General features: G+C 45.7%; 1 protein-coding gene across 7 annotated transcripts in view; it reads left to right on the top strand.

Annotated features, from left to right (window-relative positions):
- SMARCA2 (SWI/SNF related, matrix associated, actin dependent regulator of chromatin, subfamily a, member 2) overlaps nucleotides 1-18,182 on the top strand; it is a 178,647-nt gene that overhangs the window by 34,292 nt on the left and 126,173 nt on the right. For all 7 annotated transcript variants that reach the window (XM_032866549.1, XM_032866542.1, XM_032866546.1 and 4 more), the window contains exons 6-9: nucleotides 4,349-4,475; nucleotides 6,596-6,769; nucleotides 7,876-8,049; nucleotides 10,387-10,557. In XM_032866549.1, coding sequence (XP_032722440.1) covers nucleotides 4,349-4,475; nucleotides 6,596-6,769; nucleotides 7,876-8,049; nucleotides 10,387-10,557 — 646 coding nt within the window. The remainder of the gene's footprint in view (nucleotides 1-4,348; nucleotides 4,476-6,595; nucleotides 6,770-7,875; nucleotides 8,050-10,386; nucleotides 10,558-18,182) is intronic.

Raw genomic sequence — 18,182 nt, 5'->3', positions numbered from 1 at the left:
TTTTGTTTTTTGTTTTATTTCCCGGCCTTTCTGGCACACTTTCCTTGCCCTGTCAGTATACCTGACTTCTGTTCTTCCACTTCGAGGTAGACATTTGGACAAAAGGGCTCGGGGTTGTCACATTAGGATGCAGACGAGTTCTACAGATGTTTGCATGGAAGGTGCACTTGTCATTCCAACGAGTTATCCGAGAAAAGCCCGGTCGCATCAGGCCAGGCCTCTCCGGGATCACCTCTGGATTTAGTGTGGACACGGTGGCGCACCTTGCTTCAGGAAGCAAGCCTCGTCTGCTTAGCCTGCCTTCTGTCCTTCCCCAGCTCCCCCAGTGCAGCCCTGAAATTCATTCCCGAAAATTACCAAGGGCCGTTTTATCAGCAGAGTTACAAAAAGTCAGTCTCCTTCTCCCTCTCTCTCTTTTTTTTTTTTAAGTGTCACTTAAAACTTCAGCTTCTTGAAGGAACAAAATGTACCAGTGTCATTTTCTGTTCAAATAACTCTCCTACAGGAATCATAAACTTCTCCTCTAGACCTGAGCAAATATTCTGTTACCTTTAATGGAACTCTTTTTCTTGCCGGAACAGTAACCCCTCTTGATTTACTGTTCAATCTGTATGAAAAACCTGAGTGACCTAATTCTGCTTCAATTTTCTGTGCTCGTGAGGACACTAAATGAGTCTCCTGCAGTTAGCAGTATTGCTTGTGTTGTTGTTTCTGGAAGTTTAGAATCTCAAATCTCTTTATCGGACTACCTGCTGGATCCCATTGATGGGGAGACGAAATTGTCTGGAGAGGAGCATTATTTAAAATGAAGATTTCTATTAACAATGACAACAACCACTGCAAGGAGAGAAAATTTCCTACATTAAAGGAGCCCCTCCTGTACCCTCGCTCCCCACCCACCCTGTGCTGAACCAAATGCATGTAATTTTACTCTGGAATCTCCCTTCCCTATTCTGCAGTTTAAATGTTCGCACTTTGCACTTCTTGCCTCCCTTTCGTAAAAGAAAGATTCTTTTGTGCTGGGGAAGCTGAGATTCACTGACAAATCACTAGGCCCTTTGGAGAAGCACATGTTTCAGGAAGAAGGCCCCTGCCCCCGCACCAGCTCCCACCTTCTTGACTCCCCACCTTCCTCCATCCCTTCCCAGTCCCTGTGACTTAATCTCGGTGCTCTCAGCCCTGTTGTCCTAAGATTATTTGTTTAGTCCTATTTCCACAGACCTTTGGAAGATTAAGGAAAAGCAGCTATGCCTCTAATTTCGCACCTGACCCACTTTGTCAAAGAGAGGAAACCAGAACACCAAGGATGGTTGGAGTTCTGGGATATTCAGATGAAAAAGGTCTACAGTCAATCTAGAACCAGGGAAGTAGCCTGATGAAATCACTGGCTCTCACCACTAATTTTCCCATAATATGGGCTTCGTTTCTGCTTGAGTAAAGTTGTTCTCTTCAGGGTTTTTATTTTCCTATTTAAATTAGATATTTGGGGGCACCTGGGTGGCTCAGTGGGTTAAAGCCTCTGCCTTCGGCTCAGGTCATGATCCCAGGGTCCTAGGATCGAGCCCTGCATCAGGCTCTCTGCTCAGACCTCTCTCTCCGCCTGCCTCTCTGCCTACTTGTGATCTCTGTCTGTCAAATAAATAAATAAATAAATAAAATCTTTAAAAATAAAATAAAAATAATAAATTACATATTTTAAAAAAAAAGTAGTAGGTTTTTCTGTCAAACTTGTAGTTAAGATGCATCATCTTTGGCTATAATTGGAGATTAGGGGCTACGTCACTATTTAAAAAATTGAATTGGACAAATGAAATGGACCTTTGTTCCTACAGTGAAAAATAAAATAAAAATTAAAAAAAAAAAAAAAACATGGTAGAGGCTCCTGGGTGGCTCAGTGGGTTAAGCCTCTGCCTTTGGCTCAGGTCATGATCCCAGGGTCCTGGGATCGAGCCCCGCCTTGGGCTCTCTGCTCAGCAGGGAGCCTGCTTCCTCCCCTCTCTCTGCCTACTTGTGATCTCTGTCTGTCAAATGAATAAATAAAATCTTAAAAAAAAAATGGTAATGATCCCATGAGTATCAATAGGAATGTAAAAGAATCTCGGGTAAGTCTGAACAATTTGATGAAAAGAGGAAAATGGTGGAAGTTTATTATTTTTTATTTTATTTTTTTTTTATTTCAAAACTGATGGAAGTTTACTGTTGTTGTTTGCACTCGCAGATGTTTAGTCTGTTGCAAAGAGGAGAGAGAGCGCCACTTAAAGGTGTGATTGCTTGTGTTGGCACATACAGTTGAAACAACAGCAGGATAACAATGACAGTACTACTAATAGCACATTATGACGATGAATCAGTCAGGAAATCAGAATTAATAATGTGTGTGTACCAAATAAGATAGGAATCTGTCATAATATTGTTTGCAGTGAAGTCAGTGAAAAAAATGATGTGTTTCTCTTACTATCATTTTTGAAGTTTTGAAAAAAATCCCATTTCCTTTTCTACCAAAGCAAACAGCTATTAGTTTTTTGTTTTTGTTTTTGTTTTTTAAATTATTCATTTTGATGTTTGGGCTAATTGAAGTATTATGATATTTTGTGACATCTAGGTCAGACAAGATTTTACTTCTTCATGTTAACACACAGCATCTTAAAAGCTGACAAAACCATGATACAGATTTGTGTTTAGTTATTTTACTTTTTTTTTTAAGGTTTTATTTTTTAAGTAATCTCTACACCCAACATGGGGCTTGAACTTACAACTCTGAGACCAAGTATCGCAGCCTCCACCGACCGAGCCAGCCAGGCGCCCCACATAATATGAATTTTTACAAAAATCTTTAATTATCAACTTTTATAGTTGAAGGTCCCAACGCTGCAGTTAGGAAGTGGATATTTGTTATCTAGGGTGTCACTGTGGGGAGTGAGGCAAATGAGGGCTCCTGTCTGGGCTCCCTCCTTCACTAGCTCTGTAAAGTCTGCCTGTTGCTTGCTCTCTCCAAACCTGAAGTTTTTCATCAGGAAGATGGGACCATTATAACTTTGACCTTGTAGGGGTGCATGCATGTGTGCGTATGTGTGACCGAGACAGAAACAGAAGGAGAGAGGGAGGGAGGAAGAATTAAAATTGTACATTAGCTACACCTTAGTGTAGTGAGTGTTAACTTAGTTTAACTTACTGCCTTTTGCTGTTCTCCATGAAATCTATTCCACGATGCTCCTACCCCAAGTTTGGAGGGAGGTAGTTCTAAAAATAGATTTAAATGGCATGTAATTCTTTGTAAGGACAGGATCCAGGTGAACCTGAAGCCAGTGTATATGGGTAACGGTAAAAGTATCCCAACTGAGTGAAGAAAGTGGGTTGTCTTTTCTCTTCTGTTCTGCCTTTATTATGAAGAAGGGCCTGCAGTTATATTTTCGAGGATGTCTGAGATGAGAATCCACAGCAATCCTTCTCTAGAAATTCATAGTTTTTCGTTTTTATTTTTTTAAAGGTTTTATTTATTTATTTGGCAGAGAGAGCGAGCGAGAGAGAGCACAAACGCAGAGCAGGAGAGGGAGAAGCAGGCTCCCCGCTGAGCAGGGAGCCCGATGCGGGGCTCAATCCCAGAACCCTGAGATCATAACCCGAGCCCAAGCCGGATACTTAACCGACTGAGCCACCCAGGCGCCCCAGAAATTCGCAGTTTTTAAACACTGTTACTTTACCATCCTCTGCTACCCCAACCCTGTTTTTTAAAAATGCCTAATTTGCCTCTTCTTTTTTCAGACAAGCCCGGCTCACAGAGGAAGTGGTTGTGGTTGGCAGGGCTCTCTTTGAATGTTTTGGGTTGGCTGATTTCTGTGGCCTCAGCAGCACCTAAAAGGGCCCTTGTTCACTCAGCTTTAACGGCTGTTGTCATCAGCGTCTTGGCAAGGAGGGCAAATGGCCTGGTTGCCTGGGGCAGGCCTAGAACTTAGGAAGAGATCTCAAGTTCTGCACTCTGACCAGCTGGGCGTTCGGGAGCCAATCCCGCCGTCCTGTTTCTCGTTTTCTCTCTGTTCAAGGCGAGCTGTGACACTTGACTTCCCTCCTCGGTGTATCACGAGCCGTTCTTGTGGGTGTTAGCGAGAGGTCAGTGAAGAAGGTCAGAGTGTCCCGTAACACGTAGCACCTGTCTGCATTCATGCGAAGGTAGCTTTTCTCTGTTTAACATCAGAAACTCTAGTTGGGTGTCAGAAATCGGCCGGCCGGCGATATCTGGAATGTGTCTTGCCAGGAACTTAGACCCACTGAGGGTTCTCGTTTATCATTAAGGCTAAATCGTAATGTGTATTTCCACCTACCCCTTCCCTCATGTCATTGTCTCCTCTAGGCTCCAGGCTCGCATAGCACATAGGATACAAGAACTGGAAAATCTGCCTGGCTCTTTGCCACCAGATTTACGAACCAAAGCAACGGTGGAACTGAAAGCACTTCGGTTACTCAATTTTCAGCGTCAGGTAATGCCTTTTCCCCAGCGAATCTGAGACGTAGGAAATAGATGTACGTCTGTTCAATATTGTTACAAAGATAGAAACTTAGTAAAACAGTGTATCTTTTAGACCGCCTGCATAGAGCTCAAAGTAATAAAGACTGAATTGTTTATTATTCTTTTTTTTTTTTTGCTTCTGTATATCAGAGACATCCCACCCCCCCACCCCCCATATTATGGTTTCCAAAGTCAGAGTAATGGCATTTTGTTACCGTGGATGAAACCTCGAGAATGAATGGGATAGCTTCCCAGCAAGAAGGTGGGAGAGCAGGACCAGAGCCGCTTTTGTAAACACGAATGTAAAATCTGAGCCGTGATGACGAAAATAATTTTAACAAATATGATAGCCACTCTGCGAAATGAATAACTCATCATTTACAGAAACATGTAAAACCGTTTGACCCCATCAGGCCCCCACGTGGCGACTGATCGTGGATGATCGTCTCTGTTCTTCCTGTGGTTCTTAGTGGTCGCTGGTGAAACAGAGCTAGCGCCATGAGCTGTTTTATCATCTCAGTTACTAGAGAAATGAAGGAGAGCGAATTGTTACGACAATGAGTTTTGCTTTGTGGGGCCAACAGGTGTAGGTCGCCCGATCCGCACACTGCCTCATTTAAGCCAAAGGGGAAGAGGGACGTGTGCTCCTCAGGTGGGTGGGTTGACTTGGTGAAAGTCTCAGGGCGTGCAAAATGAATTATTAATGAATGAAAGCAGTTTGGAAGTATTGAATTGCATGACTCGGTCTGTTGCAGGAAGTGACTGAAATCGCAAGGCTACCCCACTTGCTACTGTCCCATGAACCCGGGAGTGCATTTGCCCTCTTTGTTATAATGTCCGTGGTGGTGGGGTGCCAGCTGGCCATAGTTCCGTGGGAGCAGATTTCAGTTGGAAGTCGAAAAGAAAGAAAATAAAAGGCTCTGGGTCCTACTCACTTATAGGTGACATCCTACAACACCTTGATAAAGTGCTTGATCCAGTATTATTAAATGTTTAATAACCAAGCATATTTTCACAAGTGAGATTATAGTCAGATTTGCTTCACTGTGCCAGACTCTTACTGGTCTCTGACTTTTTACTTGATATTATAGAAAAATCCACAATCTATGAAGCTTCCCAGTGAACTAACTGTAATTGATGCTGAGTTGAGGTTCAACTGAATTATTATTTTAATGTATATTCCTAACCCATTCCCGGCTGCCACCACATAATATACAATGTGGATAGGACATCGTATTGATGATAATCTAGGGGCGCCTGGGTGGCTCAGTCATTAAGCGTCTGTCTGCCTTCGGCTCAGGTCATGATCCCAGGGTCCTGGGATCGAGCCTCGCATTGGGCTCCCTGTTTCTCCCTCTCCCACTCTCCCTGCTTATGTTCCCTCTCTTGCTGTGTCTCTCTCTCTCTGTCAAGTAAATAAATAAAATCTTTAAAAAAAAGACATCATATTAATGATGATCTAAAGGAACTCCATGATATAGTGTGAAATGTAAATATCTCTAAGAATATCATTATTGGGAGTGGGGGAAGTCAGCTCCAGTGCTTCCCGTCGTCTGTATGAGCATGAACATTGAACTAATACTGGGTGAGTGCCTGCAGCTCCTGTATGCAAACAGGAAGTCATTTCTCCACTCTTTTTTTTAACAGAGCAGCATTCAAGTTAATCTTTAGACACAAAGAGAATGTTACTGTGGCACTTAAAATGAAGTCAAATATTTCAGAAGATCATTAGCTAATTAATACCATTAGACTAATTAAGCAGAATGAATGAATTTATTTAAAACCCAAGTCAGTGTCTGGTTTTTTTTTAGTGTTAACAGTGCTGTAAGTTTGTGTGTGCCTGTGTGTGTGTGTGTGTTTCCCCTGATTTGAATGTCTTGGAAAGAAAACTTATGCCATCTTTGAAAATACCCCATAGATTTCGAATGGTGTAGTCCCTTCATTTACAAAAAGGCCACCTGTGGTGCCAAACCTTCTAGAGTCCACCGTGTGCCTCCACTAACCGGGAGCTAGAGCAGGGTAGGGCCTGGGAGCTGGGCCTTGCATCTGGGGACAGGCTCCAACCGCTCATCCCCCCCTGCCCCTCGACAGCTGAGACAGGAGGTGGTGGCCTGCATGCGACGGGACACAACCCTGGAGACAGCCCTCAACTCCAAAGCCTACAAGCGGAGCAAGCGCCAGACCCTTCGGGAGGCCCGCATGACCGAGAAACTAGAGAAGCAACAGAAGATTGAGCAGGAGAGGAAGCGCCGGCAGAAGCACCAGGTACTGGGGGGCTGGACCCTGTGCCCCCACAGTGGCAGAGACGCCCCGACCAAGCCCTCTGGCGGAGGCAGGAGGACTGGAGAACAGACCACGGGGCTGGGCAGTGGGAACATGGCAGAGCAGAAAGGTTCCCTGGAGCTGCAGTAGGCCGACCGCCCCAAGGAACAGGAGGGGACAACAGGCCACGCCGGGGAGATGGGTGGTCTGTCCACAGCCTCCTGTGGCTGGGATGAGGTGGAGGGCCCTGCCTTCTGGATACCAGGCAGGCGTCCTCCTCACCATCCCGCCTGCACCTGCCTGCTGCATGGGCACGGGCAGGTTGCCGGAGGGCAAAGGCCCCCGGAGTGGGAACTTGGAAAAGGAAAGAAGAGAGCAAATGGTTATTTTTATAGCAAATATAAATACAGTCTCCTGGGCTTTTCCAGGGCCCAGCTGGAGGTCTCCTAGGGGCAGATATTTTAAAACATCCCTTTTCTAGGCGTTTGGAAGTCGTTTGATGGCGGATCTGATTTTGCGATGCAATCCCATACATTGTGCTTGTTTTCCTGGGCTTCATTTAGTGCCCGGCTTCGTTTCATTTTGAAAAATGTTAGACGTTCATGGGTACACGTTTCCTCTCCTGTCTTTAAAAAACTGCTCCAAACCCTCTGCGGCGAGTTCACCTGCCCCTCCACGGTATTTCAAGTCGCGGTCCTAAGACATCTGAGTTAGAGCAGAAGGAGGCATCACTTTTATGACCTGTTCTCCCTCGAAATGGCCACCTCCCTCGGGTTGATGGGAGGGTGGTTTGCTTTCAGTCTTATCCTCACCCATTTTGCAGGCTTCTGTCCCTGATCTTGCAGTTTTCATGAGGCTCTATCCTCGAGGTCCTAGAGGCTTCCCTTACAAGCTGGCGCCTCCTCCCAGAGGCTATTTTTCCCACTAGCCCCAAATCGCTCAGCTCAGCTGCCAAGAGGCATCCCAGGGCACCTGCACCACAGAAGATTCTAGTCTTCTGATGTTGTGAAAGACACCCTGAGTGTTTTCTTGGGCTCCACGGAAACCTCAGATGACATTGGGAAGTAGGCTTTAAGGATCGTTTTCCCTCCTCTGTTCGGGTCCTATAGGAGTACCTCAACAGCATTCTGCAGCATGCAAAAGATTTTAAGGAGTACCATCGGTCTGTGGCCGGGAAGATCCAGAAGCTGTCCAAAGCAGTGGCAACTTGGCACGCCAACACAGAGAGAGAACAGAAAAAAGAGACGGAACGGATTGAAAAGGAGAGAATGAGGAGACTGATGGTAAGGGGCTCGCCTGCGGGGACCACGGGCGGTGGGGTTCCCGTGTGCACCTGTATTGAGAATGTTAAATACACCATCTCAAGAGTGGGTAAAAGCAGCTTGTCAAATATATGAACATGTCCCTTTGCACTTCCTCCAGAAAGAGTAAAAACATCTCCCTCCTGGACAATGCATGCCAAAAACCCAGGGCCACAGCTGACGGCTATGTAATATTTCCGTGTCCTGGGGTGGCCTTGCTGTGTAGAATTCAGTGTCTCCCATCGAAGCAGGCACCACAGTTTGCAGGGCATTTAACAACTAGACCTGGAAGGACTGATATGATTGTTCTTATTAAAATAGTGCCTCTTTGAGACTAAGGACACAAGTTGTTTTGAGCAAATGTGTCATTAACTTGTGTCTGGACTCGAAGAAGTTCCGTTTCTTGAAACCCCTAGTGCTTAACCCCCCCTTTTTTTTAATGGTAGAAATTTCTCCCTTCTAGTATAAAAAGTGATTTTTAAGTTAATTTTGAAATGTCACTTTTTTGGTTATGGCTGTGTTATTGTCAGATGCTCTTCATGGATCATTACCTTTGTGCTGTTGTTTTTTTAATGCGGAGATAAATCCAGAAGGGACGGTTCACATCGCTGGCCCGGGTGTCTGATTTTATTGACCATTTGTTTTTGGAATTGGACCTCAGAGCACACTGTGGATTTTAGAAAAGTCTGTGTGATCTATAATGATAGGAGACCTATCTACCTGGGACATAATGCCAAACTATGGGATGGAGATAAAATCGTTAGCCTTGACCCCTAATTATGTCCCTGGAAAATTCCAAGTGACACTGTCTTCTTTGGTGGACCGGTGGTTTGCATTTTGTTTTCATTACCTTTTTTGGATTCCAGAGAGTAAGCATATTTCAAAAGACTCTGCATCCAGGTACACTAAATCTTGTCATCTTCTCCTACCTCCCTTCCCCCCTCCCATTTTTTTTACCCCGGGAAGGAGAAGACTGTCCACGAGATCTCTACCCAGCCAGGGAGGCCCTTTTCTAGGGATCTGAGTACGAAGCAGATTTGTCTGATTCAGCTGGAGTGAAGCTATATTAGAACCTCAGTAATAGATTGGCTTGACACTAATGATTAGGCATTTGCAAATCATTAATTTGTGCAATTAAATGATGGAATATAGAGATAACAGCGAAACTGAAGTTTTTTATCACTCTTTCTTCAAGTGAGATCAACCATAACCAAAAGCAATTAGAGTTATAATAGCATTTGGGGTTCCTGCTCATCCACGGGGCAGACAGCAGCTAGACCAAGTGATAAAATGCCTGTCACTCGGGGAGACACTGGAGTGACGCCCCTGGACAGAAGATCCTTGGCTGGGCTGCGGTGCCCTGGCCTCTGGAGGATTTTGTGACATGTCCCTTTTATCCTGAGTCACACGAGGAGAATATTCTGGGATATCCTTTTGGGACGTATAAAGAAGATTTCTCCTGCAATGGCTCCAAGGACATCAGTTTTTATGGCATTTAACCCCATGGTGTTGCTTAATGGGAGGTAGAGGTGGAAATGACTGAATCTGTTTTATCATTCAGCCGTATCAGACTCTGGGTGCTAAACGCCTTGCCTGTGGTCACTTAGGCCCGCTCTGCCAGCCTGTGACAAAAATCCCCCCAGATCTGACATTTCCTGTCAACTGCCCGGTTTGTCATGCTTTTACATACAAGAAGTTACACTTGTCAAAGTCCATTTGGGTCTTTGCCCTTAGAAGTGCTTGATGAAATGTTTCCAAATGAAACAATGATATGTCTGGACTTGGCTGTAGGATAGCCCAGTTTGGGACCAGGGAGAGGAGTTGCAGGAAGGGTAGCGGTGAGACGGGAGTCATCATGAGTTCATTTGGGTTGCTTGGTGTTGGTTACCTGACAGACATACTCCTCTCTCCACTTTGGGTTATTCTTGAGAATTTCCATCCTTCCAAGTGAAGGATATACTTTGGATGATGAATTGGCAAATTTTAGCATCTTTCTCTCTCTTTTTGTTTTGGGCAAAGAAACCTGGAAAAACACAGAGCTGAGTCAAAGTGCTTGCCCGCACTGGTAAATAGTGTTGGTTTGGGTCCTGACTTTGCCGCAGAGCCCGTGTCCTGGGACTCGGGTGGGCAATGCACTCCTGGGCACACCCCCCGCACCCCGACCATCCTGCACTGCTCACAGTCCCTCCCGCAGCCTGGGTCATTCAGTTCACGGCGCCTCCCAGCCGTCCGTTCAGACGGCGATGGGGAGCGCTGAGTGGAGAGTGGAGCTGTGTACATCTTTGCTGTGCTCTCATCATGTCCTTCTTTCCTTAATAGGCTGAAGATGAAGAGGGCTACAGAAAACTGATCGATCAAAAGAAAGACCGGCGTTTAGCTTACCTTCTGCAGCAGACCGATGAGTACGTGGCCAACCTGACCAACCTGGTCTGGGAGCACAAGCAAGCCCAAGCAGCGAAAGAGAAGAAGAAGAGGAGGAGGAGGAAGAAGGTCAGTGCCTTGATGGCGGCAGCCGAGGTGGTGGGGGCTGTGCGTATGGTCAGGGGCCACTCGAAGACTCTTTCATACGCACTCCTTCCTGACCTGGTGGAAGATTCAGGTGACCGAGTTGCAAAAAATGCTTACGACAGTGGGCAGCACGGTGTGAGGGAGGGAGCCAGGCACACCAGAGAGGATGTTGGAGATGAGCGTGTAAGGGGTAGGAAGTGAACTGAAACACTCCAGTCCGTGTTTCCTTGTTCCATAGCGTGTTTCAAAATGAAGCGTACATGGTCAATAGAAAAAGGAAAAACATGGGCACACATGTGTGTTTGCTTGAGGTTAACACCGGTGTGGCAGGGCCTTGAAAATGGAGCGGAAAAGGCAGAGTGCCGTTGGAAAGAACCCGAGGAAGGGGTGAGAGATGGCTCCAGGGTGCAGTCAGAGCCTGTTTGAGCCTGTTTGTTCGGACGGACAGCAATGCCCAAATGGTGCGTTCAGTTCAGCTGCCCTGTTGTGGCGCTAAGGTGAGTGGGCAGACCAGGGTTTTCGGTTGTGACAGAGGACAGTAAATGGTTTCATGTAAAGTAGAACCTAATCAGCGTGGAAAGGGAAGGATGAGATTTAGACTCTGAGCTCTGCAGCTATTGTAATGTCGATGCAGGTATAAATGGCCCGGGTCGACCTGTGAGTGTAGGTCCTCTTGGAAGCTTGAGTGGTTTGGTTTGGTTTGGTTCTTGGTTCATATTTGGTTTTTATGGTGGATCCTGAGTGGCCTGGATGCCCAACGTCCACGGGAACCAGGAAGTCTTCATCGGGTCGTGAGGAGCCAGGCTGGGCGGCGTTCATCATGTATTCTCTGCACTGAATCACTGAACAAAATGTTTTTCAAAAAAATAATTAATTTCATGGCTCCTGAATTCTCATACCTGCTTTGTAATTAAGGGGCGGGGGGATGAATGATGGAGAAGGCGCCTCCTTGCCCCTGACTCCTTTGGCATAAGATCGCTTCCTGCATTGTGAAGATGAACAAGGGATGACTCAGGGCTCAGATTTAGACAATTTTGTCGGTGAGAAATACCTCATTTTCTTGTCAAGGTAGCATTACAGACTTTGCAGAATTCCAGCTCCCAATTTCTAACTTAAAAGGACGTGTTCAGAGTCAGGAGAGAGCACTTGGGCAAACAGGTGGGATTCTGTAACATTCCATGAGGGGACCCCGTGAAGTGACGGTTTTCGCTTTTCCTAACGCGGAGATGTCTTTTGCACAGGTTACCACAAAAGGTCACCGTTGGTGTTTTCGGTACTGAAGTTCAGATTCTACTTTTTGTGTGTGATTAAAAGCTAATGGCCCAGATTTGTGCTTCTGGCTTATAATTACTAGATTCCTGTCATGATATTAGATGGTTATATCATTGTCGGCAAAGAAGGATATATCACTGAGTGGTAGTGATGGCGCCTGTATTTTCGGTTAATCCGTACAAGGCAGGAACCTGTCATAACATTTTTCCTGGTGCTGCCAACGCCACGTGATCTCTAGACTCTACTTCCCAGCCCCTGCCTTTGGGTTTGCCGATGGCAGATACTCTTTCTCTATCCATTCATCTGGCGCACATTACCTGGACGCTTACCGTGAGCCAGGCAGAGGGCTCAGTGCTGGGGGGAAGGAGGGAGATGTGGAGGAGGAGTACACTTGCCCTTTCTCTCGCTTCCACCAGAGAGCGAGAGGCAGACAGACATTGATCAAACACACACCCAAAGAGATCACCGTAAACCGTGAAGATCGCTGTGAAGGAAGACTGGGAGCCAAAGTTGGGGGGAGGGAGCCTGATTTCCTGGCAAATGAATGATCCATCCCAAAGCCAGTCCCGCTCCCCTCTGCCGGACAGGACGCGCCAGGGGGCTCCCGCCGGTTATCTCACGTGACTGGACGTGCAGAATCGTGACTTTGTCATCAGCTCTGCCTCTTCCCTGGTGTGCTTTTACCTAGCATTTGAGCTCGCCCTGCCCTCCACAGGGCCTAGGAGCACAGGCAGGATTTCCTTCTAGAGCCTTCTTGCTGGGACGGATGGGATGAGGAAGGAAACCCAAGAGACCTGGTCCTTCCCACCCCCCGCTACCTCCAGTCCTTCCTGAAAGCCATCTCTTTCCTGGGGCTTTGAGATTCGGTTCAAAGCGAGTTACCTAATTCCAGATGCACCTTTATTCAAGTGCAAAGAAAATGGTTGCTTTCCAAAGCTGATTATTGGACAGTCTGGATTATCTGTCGTTCTTCCCTCCATTAGAGTGACTGATTGAGGGTGGTTTGTTGCAGCTTCTCTGCTGGGGAGGACGGCCGTGTTCAGAAGCTTCAATAGTCATCGCTGACCCCTTCAGTTCTTCCCACCGAGCCGAATATGATGCTGTGCCTATCTAGAGCATGTTTTTGCGATTAAGTAAGGCCTCAATAAGCCTTTGTTTCTCGAGACCCACTGGACCGACAGCGCTGGGCTGCGACAACAGGTGTAGGGGCAGCTGGGCCACAGGCACCTCCGTCCAACATGTTATCAGTTGAACTTGGGATTTCACTGGAAAAGGATTCATTTTTTTTTTTTTTTTAATATTGCCCCAGTGTAACCGAGAAGGTGTGTCTCTTTCTGGGCAAGTGTGTTGCTGACCAGGAGAGTGGGTTTCCTTGAACCTGCCATGAGCGTGTTGGCACCTCTGTTCTCGCCATGAGAGCCACTGCTGCGAAGTATACATTTAGAAGTTATTCTGGAACTTACTGCTCTCAGCCCGCTCTTCCATTAATGCCCTTGAAGTGGAGGAAAAGGAAGCGAACTACTATGTGTGTCTACCTAGGTGTTCGAGGAGGAGTAATTTGCAAAGTAGTGAAATAGCCATTATGTGAAACCAGCTTTTGCTGGGCGACAGGATTAATGGACTCCGATGTGCCCTCAGCGTGACCTTGAGGTCTCTGTCCTCTTCTCTTGATTGTTTTCTAACATCTGCAGGCTGAACTACAGGATGAAAAAGGGCACGGGGCTAATAAAGCCACCAGGGTATGTACAGATAGGCTTGAGTGTGCTGATGTAAAAAATTGGGCCACCGCCCAAGAACTCAGGTCTGTCTGCAAACTTCTAAGTTCCTCACTGCATCAGAAAACATACCCTACTGATTTGCTTTTGTTCCCTTATAGAATATTTCCTTAAAAGATTGGTTGCCTGCTACTTCAGGCTCCTGAGCTGTGAGGAGGTGATGGGATTACGTGGCCAAATGTATTTAGAGCATTTAGAAGGTACCTGGGCACATAGTAAATGCTCAGTAAATAGTAGTTATTTTACCAAACAATTCTGTGGTATAAACATAGGCTAGCAATTGTTGAAACGTGGTTCCAAGGGTTGTTTTTTGTTTTTTTTTTTAATAAAATCTTCTTTTTTCCCATGTTACATATTTGCGATTATGTCAAGAGAATAAATGTTTGGCTACCATTTTTCCCCCCGGTTTAGGATCAGTTAGGCGTTGGGTAGGATGTCTTTTCGGACATTGACAGATTCTTTGACCATTGAGGCATGTGGTTGGAAACGAGGATTTACCCTTTTTGCTGGACTCTGCTTACCCCTCCCTCGCTAGCTCTGACACAAAGAACTTTCTAATTGTGGGGCCCCTCATTTGTAGTGGTTTCTGGTGGTAATCAGGTGGTCCTTGTGGAACTCAATTTTTTTTTAAAGATTTAATTTATTTATTTGACAGAGAGAGAGTGAGAGAGATCACAAGTAGGCAGAGAGGCAGGCAGAGAGAGGAGGAAACAGGCTCCCTGCTGAGCAGAGAGCCCCATGCGGGGCTCCATCCCAGGACCCTGAGATCATGACCTGAGCCGAAGGCAGAGGCTTAACCCACTGAGCCACCCAGGCGCCCCCCTTGTGCAACTCTAGGGTGTTTTTCCTTAAGCTCTGGTTAGGAGCCCAGGCTCATCGCCCCCTACACACCTCCCACGTCCAGCCTACTGAGAAGTCTAGTCCCTTCACGGGTTCTGCCTCCTGAGCAGTTGACTTCAGGCCGGAAATAAATATTTAATTCCCTCTTCCAGATCTTCCAATGCAGCATATACCAACAGAACTACACCCTTGTTGTGAATGTGTGACATTTCTTGGAAACTCATGACACTAACAGGAACCAGCAGAGAATCCGTGGGGACCGCTGTGCCAAGTATTTTTTTCATCGTGGTGTTTGCTCTTCCTTCTGAAAGTTCTTTTATTCTCTTTCTCAGCAAATGCTGTTATAAAGCACATCTCAGGACTGTGACATTTTGGAGGGGGGCTCTTTCTGGCACAGAATTCTACACGGGTCAGTAGAGTAACGGGAAGTGTTACCCTTTTTAGATAGCCCCAAATCAGAAAAACCTCTCAGCATAATTTTTGGTGACGAGCATGAGAGGCACAGTAGTGACGTCATTGAAACATTCCTTGTCAATTCAAGTCACTCTCCTGTTCTTCTCAATTCTTTTCTCTCTCCCATTTGCCCCCAAGATGAAGATTTTCCCTTGCAAGGAGAATTTCACAGGTGAAAGGAGAAGTTTCTTTTTCTTTTCTCTTTTTTTTTTTTCCCCCAAAGATTTCTTTATTTTTTAGAGAGAGACAGAGAGAGAGGGTGAGGGAGAGAAATCCAAGCCGACTGCACTCTGAGTGCAGAGCCTGGCGCGGGGCTCGATCTCACAACCCTGAGATCATGACCTGAGCCAAAACCAAGAGTCAGATGCTTAACCGACTGAACCACCCAGGCGCCCCTGAAAGGCTCTAAGGTAATGCTGGGCATTTTGAGTGTAGGGACAACCAGGAACGGCAGGTGGATGCGGTGCCATGGTGATCAGTCATTTGATTAGTCCAGTATCAAAATGGGTGAAAATAGAAGTTTGGATCATAGTCCTGCTTAACTGGATTGACCAGTTACTTGAGTCAAAAATGTTGGAATTGGCTTTTGTTGCAGGGTACAACCAAAGTAATGTGCAATTGGATATTTTTTACTGGATCTTTTTTATTGCCTGATCACCTGTCTTCATGCTCAGAGATCCACTTAAATGACAGTATAAGTAACCCAGGTGGTTTCTGGATGCTTAGGTTTCCCCTGAAACAGAATGAGCCTTGAATTTGCCCACACTTTCGAATGTTGTTTTAGCGGAGGAGAAGAACCCCTGCTGGGAGGTCAAATGCACTCACTTTATAATATAAATTATAAAATTGTAAAATATTGGTACAAAACTGTTTTCCTCACAGATTGAAGCTGTGGCCTGCGTTATGGTAATGGGAGTGAAGCTCCCCTCTGGGGTTTGTTTTCCTGGGTTTGTCTTACATGGGATTTTCCCGTCTCGGGACTCCTTTGCCTCCTCATCCCTGTTGCTGATTATTTTCTATAGCTTCTGCCAGAAGACAGGTAGTGGGTGAGGCTGGTAAGACACAACTTGGTGAGGCCTGCCAAGTGGATCTCTAAATTGGCTTTGACCTTTGAAATTGGGGAGCCACCTTGTTTTTCGTTTTGAGTGGTGTGTCCCATATCCCCTCCCATCACCACGAGAATGGCCCTCCCCCCCCAGCAGCATAATTAGTTCCCAACTTCTTGATTAATGGGTGAAGGGCTGCAGATTGTTTTGTTTTGTTTTTGATCCTTGGAAAAAACCCAGCTCAGCCTTCTGCTGGTGGTGTAGGACATGTTTGTGATCGCAGGATGGAGATAACTATGTGATGTTCCCCAGGTGGTGGGAGACATTGTAGCCCCCGTCGCAGTCTGTTTGGAGTTAATCTTGAATCCAGAAAAGGGAAGCGTTTTGTTTTGTTTTGTTTCATTATGTTTTGTTTTGTGGGGGGAGGATTGGACAACGAGGATAAAGCCACCCCTGTGATGTGAGAACCGGAGATTGTCACCAACTGAAAGAATCCAAGGCATGATGGGAGAACATGGTCTCTCTTGTCATAGAGAAGACTGCCACCTGGCTTCCACTGCCTGTAATAACAGCTGGGCTGGGTGTAAGTTCAGGGCGTGCAAGAGACCTCTCGCAGAGCGACAGTTCAGTGAGGAGTGTGTGTGTGTTCTTAACTGTTTTATGGCTGCAAATAGACCGTGTGTGTGTGTGTGTTCTTAACTGTTTTATGGCTGCAAATAGACCGTGTGTGTGTGTGTGTGTGTGTGTGTGTGTTCTTAACTGTTTTATGGCTTGCAAATAGACCGTGTGTGTGTGTGTTCTTAACTGTCTTATGGCTTACAAATAGACCGGCATCTAATTCCAATAATGATGACCCACTGAGTCCACTGAGTGTGTGCTAAGTGGAAAGCATTGTTCCAGATGCTTCCCTTCCTTCAGTCGCCAAACATTTACCTAGTACCTTTCATGTGCTAGGTCTCTGTAGGTGTGGGGACACACGAATGACAAAAACAGACAGAAATCCCTGACTTCAGGCAGTGCTATAGCCAGTTCTCGCAGACATAAAGGAGCGGTCCTCGGACTAGCATCGAATCTTTCACATTGTGGAGATGGACGCTGGCCTTATATATTTCATGGAGCCTTGGATTGTGCATCCTGAAATTTTGACCTAGTCCTGCCTCCACCCGACGAGGGAGGGATTGGTACTGTCCCTTTCTGAGGGAAGAGGGAACCAAGACTCAGATTTGCTCAAGATCACACAGCTCATGTCTCTCGTATGGAGCGGGAGAGCTGGGATTCAAACACCGGTGGTCTAGTCCCAGAACCAAGTTTCTTAAATCCCATATTACGTTGCCTCTCGAATTTGATACCACATAGAATTTTTAAAATGAGTTTAGAGGATTTTCAGTAAAGGAAGGGCCTGGTGGTGGGGTGGTTTTTAGATAACACTCTAGCGAGTCAGTAGCATATTCGTAGAAGACCATCCTTGAGAATGGTTCTGAATCTATTATTTATGGTCCTTCAAGCTTTTTAATGTTCTATTCATTGAGATGGTGATGCAGTTCCACTAGCGAGATACTGGAAATTGGCTTATCCATTGTCTCATTTGATTTTCTTTGTTGGCCAAATTTGTAGCTTATTTCCGATTTGTATGGAAAGAATGGTGGGATTAATTGACTTCTTCCCATTAATTAAAACAGTCGCCTGAGTATAGTGCCTGAGAATTCCAAAAAATGGAACTGTGAGGGGCTGGTTGAAGGGGTGGTTTCCTTTCTGAGCTTTTCTGCCATTGTTCTCTGTGTCCGTAGCCAAGACATAGGGCCTGGCGCTTTTCAAAGCTGACCATTCCTTTCGAGCCTGGGAACGTTTCACTTTGGGGTGACATAGATAATTAAATTCTGGGGAAGTCATAACCAAAGGGAGCATTTTATTTCCAACTCTGTGGTGGAAATGCTGCACTTTTTCATGCCTTGTGCTTTGGCGTACGTGCTTACATGTATTTCTTGTAAGAAAATTTTGAAAAAACTTCAAAAATTTCAAACATTTATGGGAACTGCTTTTCTTCAGTGTAGACAAAAGGTTGGATTTGGAACATTTTCTATAAAAGCTGTTTTGTCAAGAGACAATGGAGTTATTTTTCATGGAAAGCAAAAATGTATTCTATAATCAATGCCTTAAGTAAACAAAGTAGAGTTAATATTGATTCTGTATCATTATATATATTTTTAATTAACTAAAGAGC

The sequence above is a fragment of the Lontra canadensis genome, unplaced genomic scaffold (genome assembly GCF_010015895.1).
Source record: "Lontra canadensis isolate GAN:19392208 unplaced genomic scaffold, GSC_riverotter_1.0 scaffold31, whole genome shotgun sequence".
NCBI lineage: Eukaryota > Metazoa > Chordata > Mammalia > Carnivora > Mustelidae > Lontra > Lontra canadensis.
Note: the sequence above shows the minus strand (reverse complement) of the source record. Positions and strands in the feature narration are given on the sequence as shown.